Here is a 10407-nt window from a genome sequence, read left to right on the forward strand (position 1 = left end):
AGATTATGGAATGTATATCCTCTGAAGTTGTTGAAGTCCAACTCCCATAAAATACTAGGTCAGAGACGATGAAAGTAATAGTATTATCACATCTAAAGGAACAGGGTTTTTTCATTACTAAAGTGATTTGAGCATTGCATTTTCTCTACTATCTCGCATGAGATGATGTTCCTGGGTAGTGAAGACAGCGTTCCAAGTATTGCTTGTCTAAAACAAAACTATTAATTGCATCACTAGAAAAAATTCCACAGAAATGGCTAGGTACTATGGATAAGGGCCAGCAGACTGAAGAACAATTAACACATGCTCCTCTACTGATAATTACATTAAGTTTTTATTTTATTTGTAGGCAGCTTAAGGCCTGTTGCAAAATGTTTGTTGCTAATAGACCAATTATACTGTACAAACCACTATTATTTACTCAAGAAGTTATTAATATTAGATTTGATGAAAGTCTTTAAAAAGTGTGAAATAATATACTTTTAAAAAAAATGATATAAAGGATTTGTAATGCTAATACTGTAGAAATTTCTTGAAATTCTGGGCCATGGTTTGAGAAATAAGCAAAACACCACTGAAATGCTGTTTAGCTGGAACATAAATAGAGAATGTGGCTAAGCTAGCATTTTGGCTTATAACTGTGCATTTAAAGTGGTGCGCGTGAGTCATTTCATTACAAGATTGACAGCAAATAAATTCAATAAATAAATAGGGACATGATAGACATAGCTTTTATGTGAAAATTGTTTTCTTTTTGAAGAATATCATATTGATGACACTGATGGAAGATTACACTAATGCAAACATTTTTTTTGCTTCTCAGAATTCAAACAAAGACATTAGCTCTGCTGTGTTCAGAAGCATGAACAAACCAAATGGATTTGAGTTTCCTTCACTTCCAATGTACCAGTGCTGATTGAAGCAAGGAATATAGTCCCCAAGACTCCACATTGTAAAATATTCTATATGTTTGCTAGTTAACCATGTATTAGGACAGTGCTTGATTGTAATGAAGAACACACACACATGTATGTATTTTCCTTCTCTGTTGTTGACAGGGGTGATTTAACATTTAGTTAAGAAAACTCAAAATCCTCTGATTGCCAAAATATCATCAGGGACACTTTTAGGAAGATTGGAATCTAAAAATAAGAGGTTGTGCTTTTTCCAGGAAAGATTCATTAGGTCCTACTATGAATTTCCAGTAACAGTCTTTTTTTATATATATAAAAAAACACTTCATGGGTAGACCCTGAGTCTATGGGAAAGCCTCAGCTGATACTTTCCATCCAATGACAAGAGAATAGTTCTGCAACTAAGGCTTAAAAGGGTCTCATACTATGAGACTTTATGAAGGGCCAGCCCAAATTTGCTATTTTTGTCCATGAATTGGTTTGCTACAATTGTTTTTCTGAAAACCACAAGTTTGCCACCCTCTGTGCCCAAAAAATTATTATAAGATTATAGTCTTGATTTCAGAGCACTATTAAAAAAGGATACGGATAGGATAAAAAAATGATTTGAAAAAAAGTGGTAAATGTGATCCATTTAAAATTAATCCAGGCACGATTTAGCAAACCCTTGCAGATAATTACAAGTAGATGATAAATCTGGATATAACAAGCTCAGAGTGGTTTGCAACAGAATTATTATTTGTATGAAGCACTTTAAACAGCAAAAGCTCCCTTCGAAGTAATTCTTATTTGCAAAATTTGTACAACCAGCCAGAGAAAGGCTAGATAGCATACTTGCCTGGAAATAATTTGTTCCATTGCATAGTCGGGGAAATGGTTCCAATGAGACAGCATACTTTTTGTTTTACTAAATAAAAAACATCATCTTGCAGCCAACAAACTTATATCTTTTATTATCAAAGAAATATAGTTATTTCTTTCTTAGCGGCTATTCTGAGAGGTTGATTATATTTACCTGTATGGTTGGCTTGCCTTGTGCTTACGTGGCTGGTCAAAGGATAATCTTTGTTGTTCTTCTTAACATCATATGCAAATTGTATTTCATGAAAGAAGTTATTTTATATACATCGGCTAGCCAAAGCAGATCATTCTACCAATTCAATAATCCAGAAGAATCCGCAGGATTGCAGGACCATAATGTACAAAGTTGATACAGATTCACAATCATTCAAGTGAACATCCAGATTCCTCACAATCAAGCATCAAAATACATTCTTTGCATATTCCTGGGCTGCCACCAATACCATCTGTACATCATCGGTCTTCGCCATGCCTTTAGCTACAATTCCAGAACCTTCTGCTTTGCCTCCCATTTGAGTACAGACAGCGAGAGCCCAGTCAGCTGCTGAAGCCTTTGATAATGAACTCTAAGAAAGGGAACAAATTAATAAAACATAGATGAACTGCTGAGAATGACAATCAAATTTTTGCTCTACAGCAGGCCATTGAGAAATGTATTCATGTGAAAAAAGAAGCGCACTGTGCATTAACTGGTTTAGAGAAAGTGTATGATAATATGAATAGCCCTGAATTATGGACTACATGTACTTTTGTATGTAGGTGATATTTTATTGTTAGTTGAGACCCTAGTCTCCTAATTTCCACCTTGGGGCCTTAGCCACTGCACCAATCTGGCTCTCTGAATTTGTATACTTTAGTAGAATGTTTATTAAGATGAGTAATGGAAGGAGAAATTTTAAGATACTGGTGGAAAGGCTATTGGTCATATGTGGTCTGTGGCAAGAAAAGATGGTTGAATTAAATGGAGACTGTGCATAAGAAGCCACTTTTGTCCATTTTGTTATATGGAAATGAGAACAATTTGACAATTTGCAATCTTTGTTAGACATTAAGGGAAATCAAAAGTGAACTGATTTAAGGTAGTCCTCAGCTTACATCCACATTTGGGATCGGAATTTATGTTGCTAAGTGATGAGGTCATTAAGTCACACTTAATTTTATTATTTTTTTGCCATGGTTATTAAGTGGATCGTGTGGGGGGGTCATTAAGAAATTTCGACTTTTCCCATTGACTTTGTTGGAAACCCCCTAGGAAGGCCACAAATGATGCTCATGTGACCCTGGAATGCTGCAGTCTTTGTAAATACATGCTAATTGCCAAATTCATGGATCTGATCACGTGACTGCAGGAACGCTCTGACTGTCATAAATAGCCAGCACTGTCGTACCTTTGAACAGTTGTTACACAAATGGTAGTAAGTCAAGGACTATTGGTATATTAAAGCAATTTAATAAATCACCAAGAGAAAACCCTGATATAAATCATCTACCACTGATATTTTTTCATATATTAGTGTGTTCAAAGATCGGATTTCACATATTTCTGAAAGTAGTACAAATTGATAACTAAAATATTGTAAATTAATGTGGTTGTTTAGAACAGAGGTCACCAACCTCTTGGTTGGCGGACCGGAGGGAAAGGGAGGGGGAAGCATTTTACATGCACGTGCGTGGGGCCACAAGGATGCACGTGATGCAAACAGGGTGGGGCTAGCACTTGCGTGATACTCGCTAGCCCTACTCTGTTATTGCGCGGCACAACGCTGTCCATTTTTGCGCCCACGGTGCGGGCGGCAGCCCGTTTTTTGCACCCCGCATCCCATTTTTGCGCCCTGCGGTGCGGTGGTGTCCTGTTTTTGTGCCCCATGGTGTGGTGGTGTTTTTGTGCCCTGTGACATGGCATCCCATTTTTGCGTCCTGCAGCACAGCGGTGTTTTCGCACCCTGCAGCGCAACGGTGTCCCATTTTCATGCCCTGTGGTGCGACGGCCTGTTTTCATGCATGGCCGCAGCGCTACCGCAACTGGGGTGTGTGTGCATGCACACACGCGCGCACTGGCCAGCCTATCCTGCGGCCCAGTGGCCAGCAGACTGCAGCCCACTACCGGGCCCCAGCCCACAGGTTGGGGACCCCTGGTTTAGAATATTAAAGAGGACATTCTTTGGATATATGAGCAACAAGCAAACTATTTAAGAAATAATAAATCCATTTCCTATAGTTTCAGTGACAGCATATTGAGAGTGGCTACCATTCCTTTAATATCAGTCATTTCTTCTGATCAACTTTTCTTATGTTAGCCCTGCCTTAATTAGCATCTCTGATTTGTTTGGCCAAATTCCATCACCATAACAACAATCATCTCCAATATGTGATTTCCCACATGTAACTAAAAGTGGAAGACTGAAACTTTGGGCCAAGATCGTTTTCGTGGAATGAAAAACTGAAATGTTTGTCTGCTTTATAACCTAGTATATGACACAATGGTGATGAAATTCTACTGTAAGGATGTTAGGGTTAAGGTTGACTCCTGGCAACTGCTTGGATAAGTCTCTGCAGTTTTCTGGTACAATTTTGGAAGTAGTTTGCCATTGCCTCCTTCCTAGGGCTGAGAGAGAGGGGATGGCCCAAGTCACTCAGCTGGCTTGGTGCCTAGGGCAGGAGTAGAACACACAGCCTCATGGTTTCTAGCCTGATGTGTTAACCTCGACAGCAAACAAGCATTCTAGTAGTTTACTGGGCCATTTCAAAAAATGAAAATCAAAATTTTATGATCAGTAAAAACCATGACATTAAGAGAAAATTTTGAAAAATTTTCTAAATGAAAAAACACATTTCAAAATTTGTTCTCATTCAAAGAACATGAAGATTTTGCTTCTATCCTTTCAGAATAATGGAAACTTCAGAATCACAGGGAATCCCACCTACCTTGGATACCTGGCAAGCACAAAACACCTGGCCTGGTACTGGTGAGCTAAGCAACATCACAGAAGCCCCTGGTACTTTGTTACACAGTTGATTGACTGCTTTCATCAAGATCTAGGATAAAAACAAAAGATAAAAATAAAACTCCACCTTCAAAAAAATTATTTGTTTTCATCAAGGAATTTAAGAAGCAGAAGTCTTCAATATTTTAAATTGTATCATGTTATAAAGCAGTGCAATATACCCTGGACTGAGACAGAGAAATGAACAACAGTTAGGTTGAGAAATGGTGAATAGGAAGGTTTTCAGTTTATATAACACGAGAATTGTAAAAGGAGGAAACTAATCATTAAAGGGTTCAGAACCAACCAGCCCACTCACACTATTTGAGCAGTTCAGACGTGATCCTTCCTCTGCTCTAAGCTGCTTAACACTTGAGGAAGCCAGTTTAATCTGCTGACTGCCAAAACAACTTCAGCATGGCCAAGGGCTGGTATGCTGCTTTCTAAGAGAAATCCACAGTTGGTTAAAACTCACATAGGGTGTCTCAGCAGGAATAGTGTCAATAATGACTGGCTCATTGGAATACTTTGTCAGCAAGTCCCGCACCTTCTCTGCAGCCTTGGGAAAGAATGTACAAAATGCATCAATAATGGTTGGGTAACTGACATAAAATGTACAGAAGAGAGGTGAGACTGTCAATGAAATATCAGTGGCATCTGAATTAATGATTGCTTTAGAAATAGCAAATATAAAGCAAGCAGGAAATCCCACTGCAAGAGCATAAGACCTTGGACTATGTATGTATAAAATAAAATGGTTGCTATAAAACATCCATATTTTCTGGTTTCTATATACATATATGTATATATGCATATACATATAAAATTAATGGTAGGAAGTTCCATATTACACCAGACAGATTAGTGTAGTTCAGCAGTGATCTATTTCTTCACTAATATTCTTTAAGTCAGATAATCATGGAAAGCTTATTGGTTTTTGCTTTACAAACAAATCATGAGATTAAGTATAAAAAGAGGACTCCTCATCTCTAAAGTTGATGCTTTATTCAAAAAAGACCTGTTAACCTGTTCTTGAGCTCTTGTCTCACAAAACTATCATAAGCTGAACCTCCTGATAACCAGGCTCAGAATTTGTTCTATTAGATTACTCACCCTTCCCCACAACAAGTATCTCATCAACATTTTTTCCCTCCTGTTTCTATGTAGCAGCTGAAGCTACTAACTGCAAATCTCAGAAGTTCCAGCCAACAGGGCCAATGGTGGAGAATGCTATGAATTCTGCCATGGAGTTTCTCTTGGATCAGTCCCCTTAGTTATTCAAAGTATATGACAGTTTATATATCATAGAAGGATGTGACTTCATTTGGGAATGGTGTCACTTACTACACTTCTTTATATATTCATTTATTTAAAATGTATTTCTACCCATATATGTAATTAATTACAATATTTGTCATTCTGAAGTCAGCATAATAAACCTCCAGCTCAGAATTTGTCACAATATGAGTTAACTGTCATTTAGTTTTTATTAAGACTATTAGTTGATTATGCCTCTTTGCTTATTTAAATTTTTGTAGCTTACTATGAAATTCTGTCATGCCTGCCAAAATGAAGCATTGCTGGATCCTTACCAGTCTGGTTTCCATTTTCCTATGGGCATTATTGGCTGCTTGCTGCAGTGTTTTGAGAGAAGCCTGCAGTTTTCTTTTCTGCCACTGAGGCATCTTGGTAGTATCCACCCTCTGTAAAACAAATCAGTTCCATTATGCCTTTCCATTTCACAGATTCTTTTTCAGATGGGAGAAAGGATTTTCCAGCAATGCAGCTGAAGGCAGAATATTTTTTTAAATTCTGTAGTTAAAAGGACAGAGTTTGTTTGAGTGAATGAACCTTAATTTTACTCTTAAACAAGAGACATTTTGGCATGATGTGCAATACATTGATATAAAAAAATGACATTCTTTAGTGCAGTGTTTCTCAACCTTGACAATTTTAAGGCATGTGGACTTCAACTCCCAGAATTCCACAGCCAGCATTGCTGGCTGTGGAATTCTGGGAGTTGAAGTCCACATGCCTTAAAATTGTCAAGGTTGAGAAACACTGCTTTAGTGGGTCCTGTTTGTGCTGTTTGTGCGAGAGATCCCCCATGTTGATCCCTGCATGTTGCTGGCCAGTCATTTTACTGAAATCAAAGGAAGAGAAATAGGATGATAGTCAGTCAGAGAGAAAAATGAAGCCCTTGAAACAGGTTAGCAATAGCAATAACATTTACACTTCTATACTGCCCCATAGCACTCTACAGCACTCATCTGGCAAATTACAATCTAAGCATCATTTGCATATTTCCTCCAACAGTCTGGGTCCTCATTTTACTGACTTCGGAAGGATGGAAGGCTGAGTCAACCTTGAGCCCCATCAGGATTGAACTCCAGTCTATGGGCAGAATTTTTCTGCAGTGCTGCACTTTAACCACCAGGGCTCCTCCAGGTTAATGACAAGTATATCTATGCTGAGTATATTGACCTCATATAGGGGTGGGGGGAAAGGGCAATCTTCAATAAACATTTAAATTATCAAAGGATCCAGACCTAAAATCAGATATCCTACCCTCAAATAATATACTATTTCCATTCGTTCAACAAGTATCAGATAATATAAGCTTACCTGACAACTAGGAGCTTAGTGTGAGAATAAGGTCATGTGACAGCATTAAAAAAAACCTCTTGTGAATTCTTTTGAATTCTTCTGAGTAGGCGGGCACTACTCACATCAGTCAGATGACCAACTTCCTTGGAGATTCGCCGCGATTCACTGATTGAGGCTCCTCCCACTTTCACTCGGGTAGCAAGTGAATCCACCTCTGTGGCCAAGAACTGGCCAATATCCTGAGCCTATAGAAATAGAGATATCACCTTATTTACTGGATCCCTGGAAAAAGGGCTGCTATTCATGAGAGCATACAGTGGGTTGCTTGTTGGTGATGAGAAAAAAGCCAGAAAACACATTTCAAATGCATTCTAAGGAGGGGGTGAAATTAATGAGATCAGGAAAGGAGATTGCTCCTAGAGGTATGTATGTTGGTGGGAGAGTTACGGTGAAACTAAAATAAGCACTTGCACAGACTAAAAGCCTCAGGAGTTTTGAATAAAGCTGAACGGGAGAGATGACAACTGAAGAAAAGAGATAGCCTTTATTATTAAAAACCTGTTGTCTTGCCCTATTTTTACCACCCCTTATGTAAAAACCTGTTGACATGGACAAAATGGGCAGAAGCTTGTTCCTTCTACAGCTCTACTTCATGCTATTTTATTTTATTTTTAACATATTTTATTAATTTTTTACAATAACAATCTTTAGTGCTTAGTGAACAATGTGTTGTCTGGGTTCATATATTTAAAAACAATCAATAATAATTAATTTCTATAATTGTTCAATATGTTAGTTGATATTTCCTTGATCCTCTCTTTTTCCAGTAATATTCTCCTTTTGTCTACATTAAACAAATATAATTCTTAATACTTTCAATATATACAGAGTTGGGTATAAACATTTTTCTAGTATTTGTACATATAACAATAACATCAACATATTACTTCTTTTCTAATCGGTTTATGTTTCAATTGTAGTTGTAGAAGTCATCTTATTAAGTCATTATATGTCCTGTTTTCAAGATTCTTATTTAAGCTTAATTTCCCGTCAGTTCTGAAACCACTCTTAATTTTCTCAAAATTCATTACTTTTGAATATCCAAACTTTTCTTTCAAACACTGTCTCAATATTTTTACATTTCATATATTATAAAAGTATTATACTACTTATATTTCTTATCCCTCTTATTATAGGGCCCCTTTATGTCCAAGCTTTGTCTATTCTTTTAACCATGTTCAAACAAATATTTAATCATATAGTACACCATCTAGCAATCTTACTAAAGGGCCTCTTTATATCCAAACCTTATATTTTTTAACCGTATTCAAACAAGTGTTTAGTCATATAGTATTCCATCTGGTAAGTTGAATCACATCTCTTAAATCTAATTCTAATCTTCTTTTTTTGCCAGGTCGCTTTCCAAATCAGTACATTTAGTTTGCCAGGTTGTATTTTTGTAGATATTGTTGGAGATAAAAAAGACAAATAAAGTAGAGTTTCTAAATATATACATATAATTTCACTCTGTAGTAGATAGCCCAATGCTTTGTTTCCAGCTGTTTTTTGCTATTTCTGGGCGTCTTGCCAAATTCTGAGTCAATGCAGCTATAATTTTCTCTAATCCTCCACTAGGTGTCAGTAGCTGTTCATTTTCCAGCTTTTAAAGCGAAGAGTTGTTGCTTCTTGGGAGTCTTTTCCAGGAAATCAGATACAAAATAGGAGAGAGAAGATCGAATTCCTCACTCAGTTTCAAGCACGTTGTTCACCATTGTTCTGGTTAGTGCTTTGGACTTCGGTTGCAAGTAGCTTGGGCTGGTCACCGAGGTGTGGCCAGCCTTTCTCCTGTCGGGTTAGAGGGCTTCCCCCACATTGAGCGGGATGACCGCCGTCATTCCACGATCATCAGGGTGCCCCTTTCTTCATCGCCTCTCCGGGGTGTCTTTAGACCCATTTAGGGTCCCCTGGCAGGGTGAAACTAGCCGTGAAGTGCGGGGCTCTGCAATCCATCGGCTGTGTGCTACGGTGCAAAACCGGAAGTCCCACTTTATGCTATTTTATCTTTACCCTCCTCCTTAAGTATAGAGAAAGACAAAGCTTGGACAAAGTGGAGAGGAACTGACCCTAACAATTATTCTATCTGCATAGAATGGTTATGATATTAGTATCACGTCAGAAATCTTATTCCATCTTGAATTTGAAACTTAGATATTCTCCAACTTAGATATTCTCCAACACCAATTGCAGATTACCCAACAGATTATAAGAGAGCAGAAGAGGACAAATCAAAGCAGGACTTGGAATTAGTTCAACTGCAATACTGCAAACTTGTTTAAGTGATTCTGAATTCCAGAATTTGAACAGAGATGGAAAGAAAAGAGCATAGTGCTTGCCTCCAGCATGAGACTGGAGGCAACAGGTGAACATTGGAAAGGGCACCCCTCTCCGGACAATGCAGATCAAAGGGAAAGAGAAGGACAGCAGATCCTGGGGCCTGTATAAACAGCACCGGCATCTGTATCTTTGGAAAGGTCTAGCAGCTATTTCACCAAGGTCTTACTTGTCTGGCTTGCTCTCCTGTCAGTGCAACAATATGGCTGATTCCTTTAACCATCTGCCGCTCTGAGATGATGGTGAAATCTTGTACATCTCCTGTTTGCAGAAGGTGTCTGGACGAGAGAGAAGGAGCAGCAAATAGACTTTGCATTTTGAAAGGAGTCAAAAATCTCAAGCCCACTTCAGAACATATAAAAGACCTTTGGAATAAGCCTATTAAAGAAACAGTAAATGGCAGAGAAAAGACAGCCTCCAATCTCCCCTTGTGGCTAAAAGAGGGTATCTCCCACCTTCTAGGGCCAAACCACCTACCAGCTTAGGTCAATAAATAGTTCATCTGTGCTGAACTTCAAGTGTTTGCAATCATAAATAACCAAGGAGCAAGAAGAAAAATAAGAACAAAAATCTATATGTTGACAGTATTTTTAAACTATCCTTCTCTTTGGCAGTTAAGTTACAAAGTATCATTTTATATTGCTAATGTA

At 38.0% G+C, this 10407-nt stretch overlaps 1 protein-coding gene across 1 annotated transcript in view; it reads right to left on the reverse strand.

Annotated features, from left to right (window-relative positions):
- Positions 1 to 1307: 1307 nt before the first annotated feature.
- Positions 1308 to 10407, reverse strand: part of AARS2 (alanyl-tRNA synthetase 2, mitochondrial) — a 29018-nt gene continuing 19918 nt past the window's right edge. Inside the window, exons 17-22 of the mRNA XM_015823916.1 lie at positions 9927 to 10035; positions 7489 to 7611; positions 6352 to 6462; positions 5235 to 5318; positions 4701 to 4811; positions 1308 to 2341 (exon numbers count right to left, since the gene is read on the reverse strand). Of these exons, the coding sequence (XP_015679402.1) occupies positions 2177 to 2341; positions 4701 to 4811; positions 5235 to 5318; positions 6352 to 6462; positions 7489 to 7611; positions 9927 to 10035 (703 nt within the window). The 3' untranslated portion in view covers positions 1308 to 2176. The remainder of the gene's footprint in view (positions 2342 to 4700; positions 4812 to 5234; positions 5319 to 6351; positions 6463 to 7488; positions 7612 to 9926; positions 10036 to 10407) is intronic.

Source organism: Protobothrops mucrosquamatus, unplaced genomic scaffold, assembly GCF_001527695.2.
Source record: "Protobothrops mucrosquamatus isolate PMUCROS unplaced genomic scaffold, P.Mucros_1.0 scaffold2047, whole genome shotgun sequence".
In the NCBI taxonomy this organism is placed as follows: domain Eukaryota; kingdom Metazoa; phylum Chordata; class Lepidosauria; order Squamata; family Viperidae; genus Protobothrops; species Protobothrops mucrosquamatus.